At 37.9% G+C, this 24,678-nt stretch overlaps 1 protein-coding gene across 4 annotated transcripts in view; it reads right to left on the reverse strand.

The window, feature by feature from the left end:
* Positions 1 to 24,678, reverse strand: part of LOC102838260 (dystrophin-like) — a 3,237,302-nt gene that overhangs the window by 823,309 nt on the left and 2,389,315 nt on the right. For all 4 annotated transcript variants that reach the window (XM_006870143.1, XM_006870144.1, XM_006870145.1 and 1 more), the window contains one exon: positions 19,089 to 19,300. In XM_006870143.1, coding sequence (XP_006870205.1) covers positions 19,089 to 19,300 — 212 coding nt within the window. The remainder of the gene's footprint in view (positions 1 to 19,088; positions 19,301 to 24,678) is intronic.

Raw genomic sequence — 24,678 nt, forward strand, 5'->3', positions numbered from 1 at the left:
ACTGGTTCATTTAATCCATTGACATTCTGTGTAATTATCAAAAGGTATGGATTAACTGCTGTCATTACGTAAATTTTTGTGGTGCTGTTTGTTCCTTTGGTCTGCATTCCTTCTTGTGCTGAGTTCATGTTTTTTGTGCTATTTCTTGTCGGTTTTTTCTTAGATTTAATGTTTCCTTGTTCTGCTTTGATCTTCATTATCATGGTAAATTGTGAAGTATTACTTTTCTTTGGGGTTACCCTATAGTCGATTAAGATTTCCCTGCATTTAAGACAGTCTATTGTATCCTACAATCAACTTGACCTCATCACCACCTGGATCTCTGTTCGTATATTTTCCCTTCTTTGACATTGTTAATATTTTGATCTTTGGTTGGCCTCACAGGTCCTCTGAATTCATTGCTGTAATTTTGTTCTGTTCTGAACTATGCTATCTGTCAACTGAGTTCCAGGTGGTGTTGCCATGTCTGTCAATCTCTGGTTGTTGTCTGTTCTTGCTGGTTTTCATTACAAAGAACTTCCTTTAGGATGTTTTGAAATGCTGGATTGGCTTTGAAAAAATCTCTTAGTTTCTATTTATCCTGGAATGTTTTGATTGCACCATCGTATTTGATCAACAGTTTTGTTGGATAGACGATTCTTGGTTGGCAGTTTTTTTTTTCTTTTTTCTTTTAGGGTTCTATATATGTCTCCCCATTTCCTTCTTGCCTGCATGGTTTCTTCTGAGAAGTCAGCGTGTAACCTGATTTACTTGTCTTTGTAAATAATACTTCTCTTTCCCTGGCTGCTTTGATTTTGGAGAGCTTGATTATGGTATGTCTCGGTGATTTTCCTTTGGGGTCTATTCATCCTGGGGTTCTTTCAGCTTCTTGAATGTATATATTTCCATTCTTCAAAATGTTAAGAAAATTTTCTTCCAGAAGTACTTCAACTAACTCTTCTGTGGACTTCTGTGATTCTTCCTGTTCTGGAATGCCAATAATTCTTAAGTTATTCCTCTTCATGTTATGCAGCATGAATCTTAGTCTCTCTTCAGATTTTTAATTCTTTTTTCTGCTTGCTCTTTTATATTAGCAGTATTGAGATAGTTGTCTTCCAGATTGCTGGTTCTCTACCATTCTACTCCTTTGCCCTTTTAGTGTACTGTCCATTTCTGATATTTTACTATTAATCATCTGAATTTCTTTTTGCAGCTTTTGGATTGTTTCCAATGCTGTATCTGTCTTGTTTGATTGTTCCTGTAGCACTTTCCTGACTTCTTCCTTATTTTCCTCCACCTCTTTTTGGAGTATTTTAATTAGTTTCCATATCATTCTTCTGAATTCCTTCTCAGGCAGATCCAGAGCCTGTTCTTCTACTGGAAAGTCTGTGTCTGTTTCCAGCTCATTTGTCTCAGTTACTTTTTTCCTGGTTTTGGACATGTGTTAAGATCTTTAATTGTGTTTTCTTGGACATTTTCAGCAGTAATGTGGGTTTTTAATGCTTAAATGGATGTATGTTGCTTTGTTGTGAAGCTTACTAAGTGTCTCCTGGTGGATATGATCTGGAGATAGGCTTCCCTTTTCATGTCTATTGTCTAGCAGCTGGTTTTGGCTCTTGTCCAGATGGTGGGGTATTACAGGGTATGCTTGTAGCTTAGCTATATGAGCACAGTTGCTGTCTCTTCTTGGAAAAGGTAGGGGGAGAAAGTTCCAACCCCTGGGAAAAGAGTGAGACCAAATGGACCAAAGCAGAAACAATATAGAAGCAGAGACAGAAACTACCAATCAAAATCAAAAATAAAATTGTGATTTGACTGTCCACTGGCCTTTGTTGTGCAGGCAGGGATAACGGGTCCTTCCCAGGAAAACTTTGGGGCCGGGTCCCAGAGTCAGCCATCATAAAAAGCAGCCTGCAGATTTCCTCTCTGTGCCGTTGGAAAACTGTTGGTACAATGTTGGATGCTCACCTGAAGGCATCTAGGCTGGGCAGTGAGGGTGCAATCAGAGTGAAGAGGAAAGATACGTGAAAAATGAAAAGCTAAAGATGAAATATTGGTCACATGTCTCCCTGCAGACACGCAGCTCCACGGCTTCTAGCACTGGGTCATTGACTCCACTTGGCTATGACCCCGCCCTCTGGCCTCAGGACCTCTGGCTGCAGGGATGGATTCAGCCGGGATCAATTAAGAAATCACTGTATTTTGCTTCCATAGGCAGATTTCTCCACAGGTGAGCACGGGAAACTTAAACAGGATCAAAAACTCCGCAGCTATTCTGTGGACCGCTATTTCTCTACTTCTTTTTTTGGTGGGGGGCTTTAGCAGAGGAACTTTCACTATCTGTCTCTGACTACCCGCCCCCCCCCAAACCTGGATATACTTCTTGCAAAACATTTCTTTTTCTTCTGGCAGTCCTCAGTACTTTCAATATTCTTTGCAAACACCATAAGTCAAATGTATAATTTCTTCCCTGATTTTCCTTATTCATTGTCTTAATTTTTCATATATATGAAGTGATAGAAAATAGCATGGCTTCGGTCAGGTGCACTTTAGTCCTCAAACTGACATCTTTGCTTTTGGACACTTTAAAGAGGTCTTTTTGTAGCAGATTTGCACAATGCAATAATACGTTGTTTGACTTGTTGAATGCTGCTTCCTTGAGCATTGATTGTGGATATGTGAAAACTGATATCATTGACAACTTGAATATATTCTCCATTGTTCATGATGTCATTTATTGTACCAGTTGTGAAGATTTTCATTTTATTTACAATGAGGTGCAATCCTTACTGAAGGCTGTAGTCTTATGATCTTCATCAGTAATTATTTCAAGTTATCTTCACTTTTAGCAAACAAGGTTGTATCATCTGCAGATGTTGTTGTTTTTAGGTGCCATCAAGTCAGTTCCAACTACTAGCAACTCTACATAGAATAGAACAAAACTGCTAAGTCTTGTGTTATCCTCACAATTGTTACTATGCTTAAGCCCATTGCTGCTGCCATTGTACCAATCTATTTTGTTGTGACTTTTCCTCTTCTTTGTTGACCTTCCACTTTACCAAGCATGATGTCCTTCACTAGGGTCTGGTCCCTTCTGATAACAAGTCTGAAGTATGATAGAGAAAGGCTTACCATTCTGGCTTCTAAGGAACATTCTGATTGTACTATTTCAAACACAAATTGGTTTTGTTCTTCTGGCAGTCCATAGTACTTTTAATATTCTTGTACAACATAACTCAAATATATCAACTCTTTTATGGGATTCCTTATTTTTTGGTCAATTTCACATGAATATGGTGGTGGCTGTGTGCCATGGAGTCGGTTCTGACTCATAGTGACCCTGTACTGGGTTTCCGACGCTGTAAATCTTTATATGGCTTGAGTCAGGTGCAAGTTAATCTCCTCAGACTTATATCTTTGCTTTTGAACACTTTAAAGTGGTCTTGTGCAGCTGATCAAAATAAGGGGATACTTGTCCAAAATCAGGAAAGGTGTATGTAAGAATTGTAGTCTTTCACCATTCTTATTTAATCTGTATGTGGAGCAACTAATTGAATAAGCTGTAGTATACAAAGAATGTGGCAACAGGATTGAAGGAAAAATCATTAACAACTTGTGATACACAGAAAATAAAACCTTGCTTGCTAGAAATGAAGAAGACTTGAAATACTTACTGATAAAGATAAAAGACCATAGCCTTAAGTATGGATTTCACCTCAATGTACAGAAAACAAAACTGCTTATGACTAGATTAATAAATAACATCTTGATAAATGGAGAAAAGATTGAAGTTGCCAAAGAATTTATTTTGCAATCAGCACTCATGGAAGTAAAAGTCAAAATATCAAATGATATATTACATTAGGCAGATCAGCAAATTTTACATGTATGGTATGTCTATTAATGATATTGCTTGATGATTTCCATATCTCATTGGGTCACCTCTCTTTGGAATGGGCACAAATTTCTGGGCATAAATGAGTGAGCACCTCAAGTGCTTCATCAGTTTGTTGAAAATTTTAAATTTGTATTCCATCGTATCCTGGAGCCTTGTTTTTCGCTCATGCCTTCAGTGCAGCTTGGACTTCTTCCTTCATTCTATCTATTCTTGATAATATGCTGCCTCTAGGCATTGCTGAAAAATCTACCTTTTTGTTTTGTTTTGTTTTGTTTTGTACAGTGACTCTATGTTTTGATGCTTTCTGCATCACTCCATATTTTAACCATATAATCTTAAATTAAGTATGAAAAAAGATGAAAATGAGGGCTGAGACCGCATCAATATTGTTCATTAGGGTGACACATTGAAGATCTGATCCAATACATGTATACACCATGTAGATCACAGATGTAAAAGTCTTTCATCTCCTTGGTTAAATTTATTCTTAGTTATTTTATTCTTTCAGATGATATTGTAAAACAAATTATTTTTGACTTCCATTGTAGATTATTCATTGCCAGTGTATAAACTCTAATGCGTTATGTGTGCTGGTCTTATCGCCTTTGAGTTTGTTGAATTCATTTATTAGCTCTAGTTGCTCTCTTGTGAATTGTTTGGAGTTTCAGTATTTATAGGATCATGTCAGCTCTGAATAGAGATAGTGTAACTCCTTCCTTTCCGAATTAGATATTTTTTATTTATTTTCCTTGCTTAATTACTACTAAGGCTAGAACTTTCAGTACGATGTTTAAAAAGAGTGATGAAAGTGAACATCCTTTTCTTGTAGTTGATGTTTGGTGGAAAGCTTTCAGTATTTCCCCATTTGAGTATGCTTTTAGCGGTGGGTTTTTCATAAATGCCCTTTATCATGTTTAATAAGTTCCTTTCTAGCCTTAGTTTTCAGTGTTTTAGTATCATAAAATGCTGTTGTATTTTGCCTTTTTTGTATCAAGTGAGATAAGCATGCACATCTTTTCCTCGTCATTTTATTAATGTGGTTGTTGCTGTTGTTATGTGCCATGGAGTCGGTTACGACTCATAGAGACCCTGCATAGACTTTCTGAGGCTGTAAATCTTACTGGAGCAGAAAGCCTCATCTTTCTCCCACTGAACAGCTGGTAGTTTAGAACTGCTGACCTTGCGGTTCGCAGACCGATTCGTAACCACTATGCTACTAGAGCTCCTTATGTGTTTTGTTGTTTTTGTTAGGTGCCATCGAGTCGGAACTGACCCATAGTGACCTTATGCATAGCAGAACGAAAACACTGCCTGATTCTGGGTCAACCTAACTACCGTTGCCATGCTTGAGCCCATCAATGCTGCCACTTGGCCAATCTATCTTGCTGGGGGTCTTCCACTTTATCTCTGACCCTCCACCTTACTGAACATGATATCCTTCTCCAGTGACTGGTCCCTCCTGACAATATGTCCAAAGTATAAGAGACGAAGTTTGTCCATCTTGGCCTCTAAGGAGCACTCTGGCTGCACTTCTTCCAAAACGGATCTATTGGCTCTTTTGGCATCCCATGGCACTTTCAATATTCTCCTCCAACACCATAACTGAAAAGTATCAATTCTTGTACGGTCTTCCTTATTCACTGTCCAGCTTTCGCATGCATATGAAGCTATTGAAAATACCATGGCTTGGGGCAGGTGCACCTTAGTCTTCAAGCTGAACAACTTTCTTAATTTTAAACCATTCAGTATTTCAATGTTCTGTTAGAACAACTGCCTCTTGGTCCATGTACATATTCCTCATGTGCACAATGAAATGTTCCAGAATACTCATACTTCGCACTGTTGTCTGTAGCTTGTCATGAGCCACACGATTGAAAGCCTTTGCATGGTCAATAAAGCACAGGTAAACATCTTTCTGGTATTCTCTGCTTTCAGCCAAGATCCATCTGATGTCAGTAATGATATCCCTCGTTCCACGGCCTCTTCTGAATCTGGCTTGAACTTCTGGAATTTCTCTGTCAATGTATGATTGCAACCATTTCTGTATTACCTTTAGTAAAACTTTACTTGCATGGCATGTCAAAGATATTGTCTGATGATTTCCACCTTCCATTGGGTCACCTTTCTTTGCAATGGGCACAAATATGAATCTCTTCCAATCAGCTGGCAAGATAGTTGTCTCCCAAATTTCTTGGCATAGATAAGTGAGTGCCTCCAGTGCCACCTCACTTTCTTGAAAGATTTCAATTTGTATTCCATCAATTCTTGGTGCTTTGTTGTTTGCCAATTCCTTCAATGCACCTTGAACTTCCTCCTTCAGCATCATTTGCTCTTGACCATATGCTACCTCTTGAAATGGTTGAACATCAACCATTTCCTTTTGGTATAGTGACTGTGTATTCCTTCCATCTTCTTTTGATGCTTTCTGCATCATTCAGTAATTTGCCCAGAGACTCCTTCAATAATGAAAGTAAAGGTATGAATTTTTTCTTCAGTTCCCCCAGCTTGAAAAATGCTGAGCATGTTCTTCCCTTTTGGTTTTTTGACTCCAGATCTTAGCAGATTTTGTTGTAATATTTAACTTTGTCTTCTCAAGCTGACCTTTGAAATTTTCTGTTCAGCTCTTGTACCTCCTAATTTCTTCCATTTGCTCTAGCATCTCTACGCTGGAGAGAACATGTCCAGCCAAGATATCAGCTTGAGGTCTAAAGTGCGCCTGTTCCAGGCCATGGTATTTTCAATAACCTCATATGCATGTGAAAGCTGGATAGTGAATAAGGAAGACCGCTGAAAAATTGATGCTTTGGAGTTCTGCTGTTGGAGGAGAATATTGAAAGTGCCATGGACTGCCAAAAGAACAAACAGATCTGTGTTGGAAGAAGTGCAGCCAGAGTACTCCTTGTAGGCCAGGATGGTCAAACTTGGTCTCTTACTTCACACATAATGTCAGGAGGGACCAGTCTCTGGAGAAGGATATCATGTTTGGTAAGGTGGAGGGTCAGATAAAAAGAAGAAGACTCCCAGTGAGATAGATTGGCAAAGTGGCAGCATCAATGGGCACAAGTATGGCATCATTTCTGGGGTTGGCCCAGGATCGGGCAGTGTTTCATTCTGTTGTGCATAGGGTCACTGAGTCGGTACCGACTCAATGGCACCTGACAACAACAACAGGAGTAGTCCATACAGTGGATAACTGTAGCCTGAGGACAGCTGGTAGATATCTTCTAGTGTACCTTTTAAATATTCCTATAGCATATTTTTTAGTTACTCTTTAGTGGATGCTCTAAGAATTATAATTAACAGCTTCAGACATTCCGTTGTTGTTGTCAAGTGCCTTTAAATACACATCAACTCATACTAACCTAATGTACAGCACAACAAAACATAGTCTGGTCGTGTTTCATAGTCATAATTGTTAGGCTTGAGCCCATTTTTGCTGCCACTGTGCCAATCCATGTCATTTTGGGTCTTCCACTTTTTAAATTGACCAAACATGATGTCCATCTATAGGGTCTGGCCCCTCCTGATGGTATGTTTTAAGTATGAGAGGCAAATTCTTGTCATTCTGGCTTCTATGAGTATTCTGGCTGTACTTCTAAAGAACATTCTGGCTGTACTTCTTCCAACACAGATTTGTTTGTTCTTTTGGCAGTGCATAGGAGTTTTAATATTTTCCTCCAATATCATAACTCAAATGTATTAATTCTTGTATGGTCTTCCTTATTTATTGTCCAACTTTCACATATTCATGAGGCTTGGATCTGGCGCACCTTAGTCCTGAATCTGACATCGTTGATCTTAAACACCCTGTTGCTAAGTTGTTGTTAAGTCCTGTTGAGTCAATTCCAACCCATAGTGACCCTGTATAGAGTTTCTAAGGAGCATCTGGTGAACTTGAACCACCGACCTTGCAGTTCAAATGGCTTTGCTATCTGCTGTATTAACCCACAGCACCACACCAGGACTCCTTAAACACCCCTAGTTCTCATTAATAGCAGCAAAATTTTTGTAAAATATTAAAATACTTTGTTCCATTATAGCTCCATTCCCTCTCATGTCCTTGCACCATAATTGTTATACAGGGTACATTTTTATAATTTTAAACCCATTGAAATCATTATTGCTCTATGCAGTTGTGTTTTCAATCACATAGGGAAAAAAAAATGCTGGACATTTATATATCTTTTGCATGTATCCATATCATTATTTTGACCTTTGCTCTTTTTTTCCTCAAGTGTCTTTCATTTTAGTTTGTGGAACTCCTTCTAGCATCTCTTTTAGAGCATATGTACTACTAACACATTTTTCCAGGTATTTTTTTTTAATCTGCTAATAATTTGTCATAAAAAAATTACAGTGATACAATATATGTTACAAACATTGTCATTCTAGCTATTTTGAAGTATACAATTAAGTGAGATGATCATCATATGCAACTTCCACAACTTGTATATATACAAAAATTTTTCATCATCACAAATGTACTCAGTATTCCTTAAGTACTAACTCCAAATCCCTCTTCTCCAAACCCCTGATAATCTTTAAAATACTTTTGCCTGTATGCATTTGTTTATTTTATATATTCCATTTAAGAGGGATCATATAATATTTGTACTGATGTGCCTATTTATTTCACTGAGTATAATGTTGTTAGGTTCACACATGTCTAACATTCATCCGAACTTTACTCCTTTTGGCTGAATGGTATTCTGTTGTATGCATATATCATTTTGTGTTTATCCATTTATCTATTTATGGGATATTCCCACCTTTGGCTATTATATATTATGTAACAGTTGAACATTAATATACAAGTACCTGTTTGAATCCCTCTTTCTAAGTCATTTGAGTATATACTGAAGAGTAGAATTGCTGGGCCATATATAAATTCTATGTTTCACTTTTTGAGGCAACACCAACTGTAGTGTCACTCTTTTCCAAGAGATTCTGTGTGTTGGGATGCACCTTCAGCATTCAGGAAATCTACTTCTTTACCATAGTCTTCCATAGAGCCTCAAAGTCAGTCAGAAGTGAGAGACTGAGCCTTTACATGTGCTTCACTCTTTAGATCCCCAGGAGCATGGCAGATCTTGTCAAGTCTCCTATAGACATTTCACTCCCCACATTCTACTTTTATGCTTTTTACTAGTCCGTTGTTTGTCCTAACTAGTATCACAGTATCAAGCATCTACACTGTTAAACACTTACTGGTAATTATTTTGGGCAAACACCTTGGGGATAGGGTTTTTCTAGAAGACCTAGCCTCACATTTGGCCAAATACGACAAGGCCCTGTGACTAAGGGATTTCTAGGGAACTTCTAGAAAGATCAAATAGGGAAAATGCTCTGGGAATGTAATGGAACTCTTTGAGCATCTCGAATCCTAATTTTCCCTTTATGGTGGCTATGTTGTTGTTGTTGTTAAGTGCCTTCAAGTTGGTTCCAACCCATAGTGGCCCTGTATAGGATTTCCGAAGAGTGGCTGGTGAGCTTGAACCACCAACCTTGCAGTTCAAACAGCTTTGCAGTCTGGTGCATTAACCCACAGCGCCACAAGACTGTTGATATTAAGGCTAATGAGGAACCAGGAGAAAGAGACAGGAACAGGTCAATTTAAAAAGTCACAAGCCCTGATGTTCTTACTGAATTACAACATGTCCAGATTATTGCAAACCATTGGTTCAAGTCCAGACAGAGTTCAAGAAATTTGATTTTGACAGTTTTTTGCCAATATTTTCACTGCTTTCATGTTGTAGTAGGTTTTTAAATGTCCCACTGCAGGATAATGCACCGGACAGCAAAGTTGGATTGAACCGCAACGTTGGTGGTTCAAACTCACCAGCTGCTCCTCGGAAACCCTATATAGGGTCGCTATGAGTCAGAATCGACTTGATGCCACTTATCAGCAGCAATAACAACACTTGTCATTACAAAAGTCTTGACACTGGTATACAATTAATTTAATGAGTGATGTAAATACATCCACTTGTAGTGTTATTAACACATGTTTTAAGGGATGAGGACCAGGAATTTATACATGTGTACAAAACACAACTTTTATACAGGCATGAAAGAAACTAAACTGTGAAAAGAAAACTAGACAAAATCTGGTACAATCAGACCATACTCCTATTCAAGCCTTGATGAGTCTGCATGAACTATTTATATACTATTGAAGCATCTAGGAACATTAACCCATTACTACTTGTGATCTATCAGCAATGTAGAAAGCCTTTTGTTTCTATGCTTTGAGAAGTTTAACAGCTTCATAATACTTTAGGAGGAAAAATACTATTAAGTTATTGATTCTTTCTTCTTAATCATGTGGAAGCTTTGGGGGAAGTGGGGGAGCAAAACGGAATAAAGGAATTGCATGAAGACATAGCAGGTTGATGGTTCCAGCAAGATTTCTGACAGTCTTCTCCATTGTTGCACAAGAAGTCCAGACATCAATCTACTAGTATGGTGATTTCATTTTCTCTAAGTCATGGAGCTCTGGTAGCGTAGTGGTTATGAATCGGGCTGAGAACCTTAAGGTCAGCGGTTCGAAACCACCAGCCGCTCCTCAGGAGAAAGATGAGGCTTTCTACTCCTGTAAAGATTTACACCCTCAGAAACCCTGTACAGGGTCACTATGGGTCGGAACCGACTCGATGTCACTTAAAAACAACACCAAGTCTAAAAAATCCACAAAATGTATAAAAGAAAAATTCAGTCTCTATTACAGTCCATGGTGTCCTGGTGTGGCGCTGTGGGCTAATAAGTCAGATCACAAAGTCGTTTGAACTGCAAGGTCGGTGGTTCAAGCTCACCAGCTGCTCCTTGGAAACCCTATACAGGGTCGCTATGGGTCAGAATCAACTTGACAGTACTTAACAACAACATTTCAGTCCATATCTTATGGCAGATTAGGATATATCCTGATGCTGTTCATTTCCCCAAATAATTAAAAGTTAGGCTTTGCTTCCATACTTGAAAAAAAAATGTTCCTTTTGATTAATTAATTTCCTAGTGTAATACTTTGAGATCCTAAATAATGGTTGTACTTTATACTATAAGACTGAATGTTTGCAATTCATTGATTAGAGACAGTATGTCTATTTTTTACTTTTTCTAAAGAATGTCTTCAAAACACAGATTTTGCAGCCTTGGAAATGTTTACTTAATAATTTGATAAATTATTGGATTTCTCGCCTGAAATAGTTTTAAGTATTATATAGCCAAATCAGCTAAGCTCAAAGAAGATTTCACTTCTCTATTGAATTCGTGTACTTTTAGCTCAGCCAAGCACAAAACAGCTAATGCCGTCACATCTGAAAAGCTTTTATGCTGAATTTGACACAAAGGCAATCACAAAGCAGACAAAAAAAGGAATTTCTCTTTCAAAAGCTGAAAGGAAAAGACAAATAAATGAAAACTCTGTTTCTGGACAAAGCTCTCTTGACACTGAAAAAGAAAGTTTAAAATGATCAAGAAATAATTTTGTCAAAGCATCCATGATCACATATGTTGTTGTTGTTAAGTGCCGTGGGATCCTGGGAGTGGCTGGTGGGTTTGAACTACCAACCTTACAGTTAGCAGTCCAGTGCTTATTCTAAAGTACCACTCCAGGAGTCCTGACCATATACAGACTAATCTTAATATCCTAGCGGATAGGTTATGAACTCAATCAAAATTCTGTCAAACTAATTATTTCCCATGATATAATTGCTGGCAGTTTTTGGTACCAATGACATACCATCTTGACTCTCATGAAAGTTTTAGAAGGCACTTCTTTTCATAGGACTCTCTCATAGCTTACTGGCAGGGGTTTAATTAGGGTAGACATCTTGATTAGGAAAGAAATCTTACAAGCTATCCCCTAACATCTGTCTTTCCATCTCAAAAGCACTGTATTGTTATACCAGGGCCATGGACAAGATAAAATAAAGTCAAATAGTTAAAAAGTAAACAACTTATTCACTTCAGGTTTTTGTTTTTATGAAAATTTAAGTTTAGTTCCTACCAGCTCAATGCAGTCATGGCTCGTGGTACCAAGAAGCATCTTAAGCGTGTAGCTGCCCCAAAGCATTGGATGCTGCACAAACTGACTGGTGTGTTTGCTCCACATCCATCCTTTGTCTGAGAGAAAGCCTCCCACTGACCATTCTCTTAAGGAACAGACTTAAGTGTGCCCTGACAGGAAATGAAGGTAAAAAGATCTGTATGCAGCGGGTCATTAAAATTGATAGCAAGGTCCGAACTGCTATAGCCTCTCCTGCTGGTTTTATGGATGTCATCAGCATTGACAGAACCAGAGAAAATTTCCTTCTGGTCTATCACACCAGGAGTTGATTTGCTGTTCATCGTATTGCACCTGAGGTGGTGAAGTACAAGTTGTGCAAAGTAAGAAAGATCTTTGTGGGCACAAAAGGAATTCCCCATCTGGTGACCCATGATGCTGTCACCATATGCTATCCTGATCCCATCATCAAGGCGAATGATACTTCAGATTGATTTGGAGACTGGAAAGATTACTGATTTCATCAGGTTTGACACTGGTAACCTGTGTGGTGACTGGAGGTGCCAAACTGGGAAGAATTGGTGTAATCACTAACAGAGACAGACATCCTGGCTCTATTGATGTGGTTCATGTGAAAGATGCCACCTGACTTTCCAACATTTTCCGTACTGGAAAAGGCAACAAACCATGGATTTCTCTTCCCTGAGGAAAAGGTATCCGCCTTACCACTGCTGAAGAGACAGACAAGAGACTGGCTGCCAAGCAGAGAAATGGGTGAAATGTCCTCTATGTGAATGAACAAATCGTTGCATAATTAAATATATTAAACACATAAAAAATTAAGAGTCATACAGCAAAGAAACTAACTATAAATATCACATATAACATAGATATCTGCAGAAGTCCTGTGATGTCAATGACACATGTCAGTAACGTGAGCTATTCACAGGACATTAGTTTGGTCTTTTGCCAAGTCAGAACTCTTCTGCTATTGTCTGTTTCCACCCTTAACATGTTTTCAAAATGGGCTTTTCCCAGCATGTGCTGCAGAATAAGCATTGGACAGCGGGGTCAGTTTGAACCTCAAGGTCAGTGGTTCAAAATCACCAGGGACTAGTCAGAAACTCTATTGTTGTTATTGTTAAGTGCCGTCGAGTCAGTTCCAACCCATAGCGACCCTGTACAGGGTTTCCGAGGCTGTAAATCTTTAAGGAAGCAGAAAGCCTCATCTTTTCTCCTGCGGATTGGCTGGTAGTTTCGAACTGCTGACCTTAAGGTTTGCAGCCCCATTCGTAACCACTATGCTACTGGAGCTCCATTCAGAAACTCTATACAGGGTCTCAATGAATCAGAACTGACTCAATGGCATTTAACAACAGCAACATCTCAGATTTTTTTTTTTTTTTTCCGGTGAAAAGGCTATTATTTTTTTCTCCACTAAAAAATAAAGGAAGTTTTGTAACTATCCAACCAGTAGGATAAGGTTAAAGAAAAGATGAAAACTTAGTAAAATACTGAAAATAATTAAAAATGGATTATTATTAAATACTGTGCAGCAATAAAGATAAATATTTATGCAGTAACACTAATTTTAAAAATTAAAAATGTTCCCTACATTTTGAGGATAATTTTAACATATGTAGTCCAGATTATGGACAAAGGAAGCCATTGCTGTTGTTAGGTGCCATCAAGTTCATTTTGACACATAGCAACTCATACACAACAGAAGGAAATGCTGTCTGCTCCTGGACCATCCTCACAATTGTTACGTTTGAGCCTACTGTTTTTGCCACTGTGGCAATCCATTATGAATCATTAAGATATCAGGATTGTTGGTGATTTTTCTTTAGTTTGGATATGGTTACAGGTTTACATTTCCAAAGGGTATAATACTACTGGTGGTTGCCTTTGAAACCATTTCATTGCCATTTACTATCAAAAGTGAGGATACAATTGTCAGTCAAAATGCAAAAGAGGCTGAATGCTGTAATCACAGCTCTCCAACTCAGTGGGTACACCCTGATGATTACCTTGCAAGGCTTGCCAGCTCTCTTGCTAATCTCAGGCAAATAGACTCACACAGAACTTCTGGGGCAAGGAGATCTTAGTCAAATTATCCAATGTCTCCTAATTTTTATTTCCACACTTTCTTCCTAAAAATATTTTAAGTGATAAACCAGTCAATACCATTCAGTACTAATAAGACATTAGACATATGACTATATCACTTTTGGTTAGATACTGTAGGATAAGCACTGGACTGCTAACTACAAGATTGGAGGTTCAAACCCACCAACTGCTCCTTGGAAACCCTACACAGGCACTTGACAAAAACAACTATTAGGAAAAAAAATATATTGTATTTTCATTATAAAAATGGTATAATATTTCCAATGTTCTTTTTTAGTTTTTCAATGTATTACAGAATATGAAAATTGTTCTCCTATATACTAGTTCATTATTTTCAGTTTTTACTTGTTGGCTTATAAGTAATACAATTTTATTTATCAATGAAGATTATAATTGTCTTTTGGAGCTTCATGGTGTTTTCTTGATTTGTTTTAGCTACGTAGACAACAGTTAGAAGGAGAACATCTGAGAAGTCAGTGTACAATGGTAATGACTACACATTTACATCCAATTCTATTACTCTTACTTATAAGAAGGCTTACTGAACTTCTCTAGGCTTCTGTTTTCATATCTATAAGCTGGGAATTTCTTAAAAGGTTGTTGGGAGAATGAAATAAGTCAGTACATGTAAAGTGATTTACACAGTTATTGACACACTCAATAAAAGTTAATATTAACATTAGGACTACTTTGGTTTTAACATATGTCATTCAAGAAATGGAAGGAGAAAATAAAATTTTAGCAATCATGATATGTTTGATTAATTTACCTCATATTTGCATCAATATATACATAATTAAAATCCCAAAGGCACATAACACAAAGACACACATTAGTTTAAAAAATGGAGACTTCCTTATAAATGTAATTTTAGACTGACCAGTTAAAATAAAATTTTCATTTCAAAATTTTAATAAAGATGCAAATATAATTAATACAACCTTTCTTTGTTTGTCTTTTTAGTGTTTAAAATATCTAACTATTTTGAAAACCCAATTGTTTTTCTTCCTTTTCACATTCCCTTTTGAAATTCTTTTTGTTTCTTATTAAAATCCTCTTGATTTGTTAAGAGCTATTGAACTCTAACCATTCTTGCTATCACTTTAAGATTCTCTTAGGGTTTAAGAGTACTTCTCATTTGTCAATTTCCAGAGTCCTCTTGCACTAATCCGCATAAATAAAGAAAAGATTGAAGTTGTTAAAGACTTCATTTTGCTTGGATCAACCATGGAACCAGCAGTCTGGAATCAAATGATGTATTGCATTAGGCAAATCTCATGCACAAGGCCCTTTTAAAGTGTTGAAGAGCAAAAATGTCAGTGTGAGGACTAAGGTGCCAATACCTGACCCAAGCCATGGTATTTCCAATAAACTCATATGAATGTAAAAGTTGGACAGTGAATAAAGACGACCATAAAAGAATTGATGCATTTTAGCTTTGGTCTTGGAGGAAAAATGTAAAAGTACCATGGACTGTCAAAAGATCTGTGTTGGAAGAAGAACAGCCAGAGTGCTCCTTGGAAGCCAGAATGGCTAAACTTCATCTCTCATACTTTGGGGCATACTTTTTAGGAGGGACCAGTCTCTGGAGTAGAGTATTATAAATTAAAATCTTGTCTTCATAGTGGCTCAGGCCCTTTGAAAAAGTAGCTGTGACAGAGTCTGGCTAAAAGGTTCAATCCTATTTACTTTTCCAGAAACTCAGTAGTGGGTGGAAGTGATGTGTGGATAAAATTTCCAGGTCTGGCTATAAAACTCTGTAGGTGGACTCTTCACATTCTCACTTCTACTTCTGCAGCCATGTTAGGCAACCATAGGTTTCAAATAATAGTTTCAGCTCGAGATCATTAGCCATTGTTGTTGTGAAGTGCCGTCGAGTTGGTTCCAACCCATAGCAACCCTGAACAGGGTGTCTGAGGCTGTAAATCTTTACGGGAGCAGAAAGCCCATCTTTCTCCCTTGGAGCAGCTGGTAGTTTTGAACTACTGACCTTGTGGTTCGCAGCCTGATTCGTAACCATTATTCTACCAGAAATATAAATCAAAACAACAATGAGATCTCATCTAACTCCAGCATTCATAGCAAACATCAAACAACAAATGCTGGAGATGGTAGAGACCCTTCTACCCTGCTGCTGGGACTGTAAAATGTTGTAACCTCTGTGGAAAATGGTATGGCACTTTGTCAGAAGGTTGGAAATAGAAATACCATATGACCCAGCAATAGCTCTACTTGGTATATATCCCTAAGAAATAAAACCAGGAAATGAATAGATATTTGCACACAATATTATTCACAATAGCAAAAGGTGGAGACAGCCTAGATACCCAATTCCTCAGCAGATGAATGGCTGAACAAACTTTGGTATATACACATCATGGAATATTTCACAACACTGAAGAATAATGATAAATCTACAAAACACCACATAACATATGGAAGAACCTGAAAGACATTATGCTGAGTGAAAATTAGTTGGTTGCAAAGGGACAGATATTGTAGGAGATCTCTACTATAAAAATTCAAGAAAAGGTTATCATGTAATAATAGATATTCTATGATGATTCTCAGGGATAGAAAGGAAGACAGCTAGAGTGTAGATTTCTGCTAACTTGGGTGGCAGGAAAGGCAATAGCAAAGAAAAGGAAATTTCTTTCTTTTTTAAATGTACTTGAAGAGAAAAATAATTTTCTCATTTGGATAAACCATTGGAAAATTTCCCGGATATGAAAAAAAAAAAAAAGGAACGGAAAGAAGGGATGAAAAAGGAGAGAGAGGGAAAAAAAAGGATTTGAAAATTGATAGTGGTGATGGTTGCGCAACATGGGGAGTGTGGTTGGTGTGGCTGCACTGTGCTTGTAAAAATGGTCGAAATGGCATACATTATGTTGTATGTATATATTTTTGTGGTTGTTATTAACGGCCATGGATTCGGTTCCAACAGCAACCTGTATAGGTTTTCTGAGGAGTGACTAGTGAGTTTAAACCGTGGACCTTGTGCTTAGCAGTTCAGTGCTTATCCTATAGCACCACACCAGGACTACCTGTATATATTGTTATAATTAAAAACAAACAAAAAAAGGCACTACCATTTATTTATTTATTATATATCTTTTTGTATCGCTATTGCTACAATTAAAAAATTAATTAAACAAAATGATAGCTTCATAAAATTACAAAAACCTACATCCTCAAGCCATCATTTGGGAGAGAACTTCTAAAAAGGGTTTTTCAATCCCCACTGAGTGGTGGCTTGTAGTCCCTGTTGTTGTTAAATGTCTTTGAGTCAGTTCCAACTCATAGTGATCTTGTATAGGGTTTCCAAGGGTTTAAATCTTCTTGGGAGCAGAAAGCCTCATCTTTCTCCCACGGAGAACCTGGCAGGCTCCCACCATGGACGTTGATAAGAATGTTCACAGTCTAGTGCTTATTGCATGGAGCATCATAACCAAAAAAATAACCTTTATTGTGTTACGCTATTTAAAATCCCAGGGTTTATTTGTAACTGTAGGTTGTTGTTGTTGTTAGGTGCCATCGATTTGGTACCGACTCATAGTGACCTTATGCACAGCAGAATGAAACACTGCCCAATGCTGGACCAACTTCAATACTGTTGCCACACTTGAGTCCATCGATGCTGCCACTTGGTCAATCCATCTTGTTGGGGAGTCTTCCTCTTTTTCTCTGACCCTCCACCTTACTAAACATGATGTCCTTCTCCAGTGACTGGACAAATAGTTGTCTTCCAAATTTCTTGGCAGAGATGAATGAGTGCCTCCTGTGTCGCCTATGTAGGAAAAGCACTGGACTGCTAACCAAAAGGTTGGTGGTTCAAACCCACCAGTCACTCCTTAGAAACCCTTTATGGAGTCTATATGAGTCCCAGCACTTAACAATTATATGGTAATGTAGAAATGGAAGCTATTTGCCCAAGAAAAAGAAAAGAGAAAAAAAGTTTCTCCTTAGGCTGCATAACCAATTTGAGATTCCGATCCTGGTTTAGCTGAAGACTTTCTCTACCAGGAAAAAACAATCTCTACAGGCCCTCTGTTTAAATACGCAATTGGATTAAATCCTACCATGTTCCTTTTCCAATTAAAATCCCCTGACAGGTCTACATTGGCTAGCATTCATGGTCTTTCAAGAGTAACCCCAAAATGCCAAGCTGAAAAGATTAAATGCATCATACATAGAACCTGATAAAATATAGTCACTCAACAAATTTTATTTATTTCCCTTTTGCCTTTATTTTATTTTGAAGAGTTGTAGACTGTTAAACTCAGTCCTGGTATGGCACTGTAGGATAAATCACTGGACCACAAGGTCAGTTTGAACCACAAGGTCACCTCTTCAGACTCAACAGCTGCTCCTTAGAAACTCTATACAGGGTTGCTATGAGGTAGACATGACTCATTGGCACTTATCAACAAGAGACTAGTAAATGAAGAGACATGTGATAGATTGAAGGGAAAGAGAAGGAGAATAAAGAATAGGAGAAAGAGTTGGGCTGGTTGCCAGAGAATGGGAGCAGAAAGTGAAAGTGCTGTTAACTGAGCCTTATCACTGCAATTATCTGCTCTCTTCTTCATTCAGGGCCCTGAAACAAGTATGAAGTATGTTAATATGTATGTTGTTGGTAAGTGTCGTCAAGTTGGTTCTGACTCATAGTGACCCTATAAAGTGTTTTCAAGGAGCAGCAGATGAGTTTTAACCACTGATCTTGGGGTTCCAAAGTGAACTTGTGGTCTAGTGCTTATAAGCTTGAATATTTGTCTACGTGCCACTGCATAAGTACGCACGTCAAATTGAAGTCATTTCATAAAATGTGAAACCAACCCCATAAAATCTCTATTATTAAACACAAATAATTTTAAGATTGATTTTAGCAGTCAATTTTCCAAGTGATCTCTACTTTATTCTTACTTGAAAAAGGCTACTGTTCATCCAGTTTAAATACAATTTCACTTGAACACATTTATATTGTAAATAACTCGATTTCAACCCAAAGCATAATTTCATCAATTGTTAACATTTTTGTTGTTGTTGTTTTACGTTTAAGAGTTTATCTTTGATACTAACCTTGGTTTCTGTGATTTTCTTTTGAATTGCATCCATCGTGTAGGGTCCCTCCTTCCATGACTCAAACTTGACTCTGGCCTGTGCCAAGACCTGCTCAGCCTCTTCCTTAGCTTCCAGCCACTGTGTTGAATCCTTCAGCATTTCATTCAACTGTTGTCTCCGGCTCTGAAGGTGCTCCTGTACTTCATCCCACTGACTCTGGATTCTTTCAACTGGAAAATAACAGCAGTAATGAATATAACGTAGTAAATGCTGTTGTTGTCGTTGTCATGTGCCGTGGAGTCGGTTCCGACTCAAAGCGACCCTGTACAGGGTTTCCGAGGCTGTAAATCTTTACGGGAGCAGAAAGCCTCATCATTCTCCCGCAGAACAGCTGGTAGTTTCAAACTGCTGACCTTATGGTTCACAGACCGATTTGTAACCACTACGATGCTAAATATAGAGAAATAATGTGGTTTTACAATCCATACATTAGTTCATGTTATACTGCTCATTAAGAAACATTGTTCATTTCTAGGAGATGGGTAATAGGATCCCTTACTTATTATAGGTAGTAAACATGCGTTTCTCTTAAATTATCTTCCTGAAGGTGACCTAGAACTCAGTATCATATCTAAAAATGTATCTTTGTCTATTCTTAATCTCTACAGACACAAATGAATCATCTTTTAGAAAAGTACTGTAGCATAATGCCCATATACCCTCGCTCTTACCACTTCAGTGCCTAACAGCCTGACTTCCAACTGCCAGCATTCATATTTCATTGCCTGAGGACTTTCTGTTGTCACCAGATTCTGCTTTACCATCTAAGTGACAGGCTAGAAGACCCAGGAAATTTATGGCCACCTCCTTGCCCACCAGGAGCTGCCTGTAACCAGTGATTGATGGGAATGGGATATGGATACTCCAGCTCCACTGAACCTAGAGAAGACAACTCAGAGGCATTATTCAGCATTTACAAGTGTTTCCAAAGTTTTCTCAGTAGGATACAGATCCAGTAGCTGCCTTGCCTTCCCTTTCTTACCTCCTCATTCTTCTGTCCATGTTTCCTTCACCTACCAAAAAACCTACTTATACTTAAGACCTTTTCCTCAGGTATTCTGGGTAAACCCAAGAGCAGATAGCCTGTAAGACTGGCTAGTCTTGAGGCTATTTTTGGTATCATCTACGAGTCTAATATTATTATTCTCTGAATGATTTATTTCAGAATATAGAAAATAAAAAGGATCACATTCTTTTTTTTTCTGAATGACTTCTTTAATCTTGTTTTGTGAAAGAAAAATCATGTTAGAGGAAACAAGTAATAAAATCATTCTGTACTTCATCCCTTAAGTGAGAAACTTGACAGACATGCTGGATTTTCCTTTAAGCCTCGTCCAACACTATATATAGTCAGTTACCAAATTCTTTCATATATAACTTATTCCTCCTTTTCTCATTGCCACAGTAAAGCTCTACACATCTGAAAAAAACCTCTACTTCAAGCCTCTGCTTTCTAATGTACCCTCTGTACTTTAGACAGAGTAATGAATAATACAGATCTTATCACCTCCCCCCTAGGGGTCTCTTTCAAAACCTTTTCCTCCCTATTGTGTGTTCTAGACTACCTTGACAAACATGATACTCTGTGATCTGGTCTGGTTTATCTGAGAGATTTATTTACAAAGGAACAAATTATAACTCAAGCAGGGTGAAGGAAAATCACCAAAGACAATGCAAGAATCTTGGCTTTGCAAGGGATGAAGGGAGGAAGAAGTGGCCCAAAGTAGCGATTCATGAGAAACCATTTTGCCAAGGTACACAGTCAGCCTGAGGCAATCTCTCAGGAAGGAAACTAGGAGAATAAATATCTTCTCACATTCTCCTTCTTCTCTTCAGTAATCTACTAGGGCTCCCCAGTGGCTCAACCAACTGGAAGCCAGAGGGCATGGAAGCCCAATGACGGGACCGGTCAGCCTCTCAGAGCAGATATTAGAGTAGAGAAGGATAAAAAATAGGCTATGGGGGAACAAAGCAAACGCATAAAGCACAGTACTTTAGATTGTGCTTCTTATTCCATGGTGCAAGATTAGTCCTTCTTAATTAACCCTGTTGTTGCCACCAAAAAGCTATGGGAAGTTGTGGGTTCTAGGAATACTTAAAATATTTTCTAAGTAAGCATCAGGACTAGATACACCCTATATGACTAGTGACTGTGACCAAGAATCCAACATTTGACCCACCACATCGGTAAAAACAAGCAAGTGGCACTTGTTCCAAGTAAGGCCATGAGAGTCAAGCAAACAACTCTAACAGTTTTTGTTTGCACTCACCACTGTGGATTGGAAATGACGCCACGGAACTTAGCAACCACAACAAAGTAATCTAAAGGTTGGTGGTTCAAACCCACCCAGTGTCCCCAAAGAAGAAAGGCCTAGCCATCTGATGCCATAAAACTTACAGCCATAGAAACCTTATGGACGAGCTCTACACATAGGGTCGCTATGAATCAGAATTGACTTGACAGCAGATTTGGTTTGGGCTTTGCTTGGTTACAAGTAAGGTTTAAATATATATCCTATTCTTTCCTCCCTTTCAGTAGATTTTATAAGCTAACCACCCTCTTAAGTGTCATCATCATCACATATAAAGTCTTCCTCTGCACTCCTATGTGCAGATCTTTATTTCTTCCTGGGCACTCCCATAACACTCAGTGTTAGCAGAAGCTGGTGATGTCCCCCTGTAGTTTCTTGACATTCACTACTTCAGTATATGCCAGTAAGTCTTACTGCAAGTATTTGTGACCCTGCCCTAGAACTGTCTGTTAGCCTTGCCAGTGCGCAAGCCCAAAGTGCTGAGGCCTGGCTGAGTCCAGGAGCAGTACTCAGGCAATGACGAGTGTGAGTCAGAAGAGAAGTCCTCCTGGCTCCTTGGCCTTGCCTCTCCTGCAGCAACTCTGAAGCAGACTACTCTCTTCTCCCACAGTTCTGTCATCAGCACTGAACTACAATGCCCACAGCAATAACCTTCTCAAGAATCGGGTCCATTATTGATTTCTATGTTTTTCTTATTTTACTTTCCCACTCTACTTCTGATACTTCCTGGGATCACCTACTAAATAAAGCACTTCAACTCAAATTGTGTTGCAGTCTACTGAGGGAACCTAATTTAAGAGAATTTCTGTTTGTTTGTTTTTAATCCTTGGTCCACAGCCCAGTGCTAAACACTTGATATATTCTCAATAGCTGTCTTTCAAATGAATTGATTATTTCAACTCTCAAATATTCCTGCTTATAATGATGTAAAAATGCCACTTCTTAAGTTTACCTTTGCTCAGAGTCTTGCTTCTTGAAAAACAATCATTTTCTCCTTCTTGCATTTTATCCTTACACAATTTGAACACTGACTCAAGTCTTTCCCATTTTCTTCTTTACAATACTCCCACTCTCCTACTCATGATCTCGATTCCAGGCAAACAAATATCCTCTGGGCTTCCTTTGTTTCTAGTTTCATGCAGCTGCATCAATCATTTTTGTATAAAAACCCCTTCGATATCATGTTTACTAGTAGAATACAGACATCTGATATAAAATCTATAAATTAAAATGTGTTTGTGTGTGTGTGTTTGGTGGGTAATCCCGTGAGCCAAAACAAATCAATGACCCCTCTTTTTCCAACACTTTAAAATTAAACTGTAGGTTAAGGAGAATCTGTAGGCATATCTTTTTGCTTCAGTTTGTCTTTTAATCTAATCTTAGGCTGACTAATGTCAAAAAGTCCTTGTATATATTGGATACGAAGATTTTTACGGGCATTTGAAATTTTCAAATCATACTTTTTATGGGCGCCAGAGAATAAGAATAACAAAATATTGCAATGTTATTAATATAGGTAAAATGAGATGAATACTGCAAAGGCAGTCTGTAGATGCAATGACCTCTTGTAAAATAACTGAGCATATGTGAAAATCCATTGTGCAGAACAGAAATTATGGATAGATTATTATCATTTGTTTTTACAAAAGTATTTACCACAAGAGTTCTCTGGAGAGTCAACTCATCAAGTATATTTAAAATATTATTTGATTTGTAATTCCATTCCCAGGTATACATCCAACAGAAATGCATACTTAGGTTCTAGAGTGTTGACATGGTCTAGAATGTTGCTCACAGCCCCATTCTGAATTTCACCAAACATTTAGAAACTACTCAAATTCCCACCTACTGTAAAATGGATCAATACATTGTGGTATATTCATATAAGACAATAACATTCTGCAACAAGAATGAAAGATCTACAACTGCATACAACAGTATGGTTGAATCTCACAAGCATGATGTTGAGGGAAAGATGCTAGTCACAAATGAGTTTATACTACTTGATTCCACTTTTCCATGAGTTGAAATTGACTTGATGGCAATGAACAACAACATATAAAGTACCAAAAGAGGCTAAAGTAATAGATGAAATTACAAACTAGGATAGTGGTAACCCCTGTGGGAAGAATTGTGATTGTAAGGGAAATGAAGGGAACTTCTGAAGTACAGACAATGTTCTCTTTCTTGATTTGAGTGCTGTTTACATGGGCATATTCATTCTCTTAAAATCCACCAAGCTGGACATTTATTTAACTTGTATGAAGTGTTCTTCATACAACTGTGGGGAATTCATCATTTTCAAAAGGGCTGCAAACTGTGAAAGAGGCAACACTTTGACTTCAAGAACTGATGGTAACAGATGTAATGGTTTTGCTAATGATGTCCCATACAAAATTAGGACTTAGATTCATGTGATAAAGAATGTTTCAGAAATACATACAAGAAAGACAGTGGTCCTAACTAGACTTACAGAAGCCAATCAGCACATACGGGAAAATCATGCAGAAATCCAGCCATTTAATAATAGAAACAATTAGTGCAACTGATTAATGAAAGTCATATGAATAGACCATACAGAAACATATCCAAAAGAAAAAGAAATTAAAGTTTTATGTGTGTTAATTTTTACCAAGGAATGAAAGCAAATAAGAACTCTTTAGATCATCGATATAAAGTTCCTGTCTTAGAACTGGACCTCTGCGGTAGCTGGATATCATCGAGTCCTAGTGATTGTTCATAACTGGGTAACAATTCAAAATAAAGTTTTCTCCATATTTGCAACACTTCACCCAAGAGATTGAGAGACCAAAGATATATTATGATAATGTAATTGGTCATTAGAGCCCATACTGTTAGATTTACATGTATACCAGAATCATCTGACATGCAAAAGTGAAATAATAATAAAATATGTGCACATAAACCCAGACAATCTGTGCATGTTGGTAATTGAAGAGCTACCCAATTGTACACATTTCTTCTCATAGAGGTCCATCATGGAAAGCTTCTCAGCTGATTTGTGCAGTAAGTGGATGCTGGATAATGAAGGGAAATAAATAAGCAATCCTAAGACTCAGGATGCCAGACTGGAACTCAGTATGTGTCCTGATTTACAGATCTCCAAAAGTGTCAAATTGGAAACTCAGCCATCATGTCAAGAACCATAATATTGCAGAGAAAGAACCAGTTCAGTTGACTGAGTACTAAACAATCATTCACTTCAAGTTTTTAAT

This window comes from Chrysochloris asiatica, unplaced genomic scaffold (assembly GCF_000296735.1).
Source record: "Chrysochloris asiatica unplaced genomic scaffold, ChrAsi1.0 scaffold00139, whole genome shotgun sequence".
Taxonomy (NCBI): Eukaryota; Metazoa; Chordata; class Mammalia; order Afrosoricida; family Chrysochloridae; genus Chrysochloris; species Chrysochloris asiatica.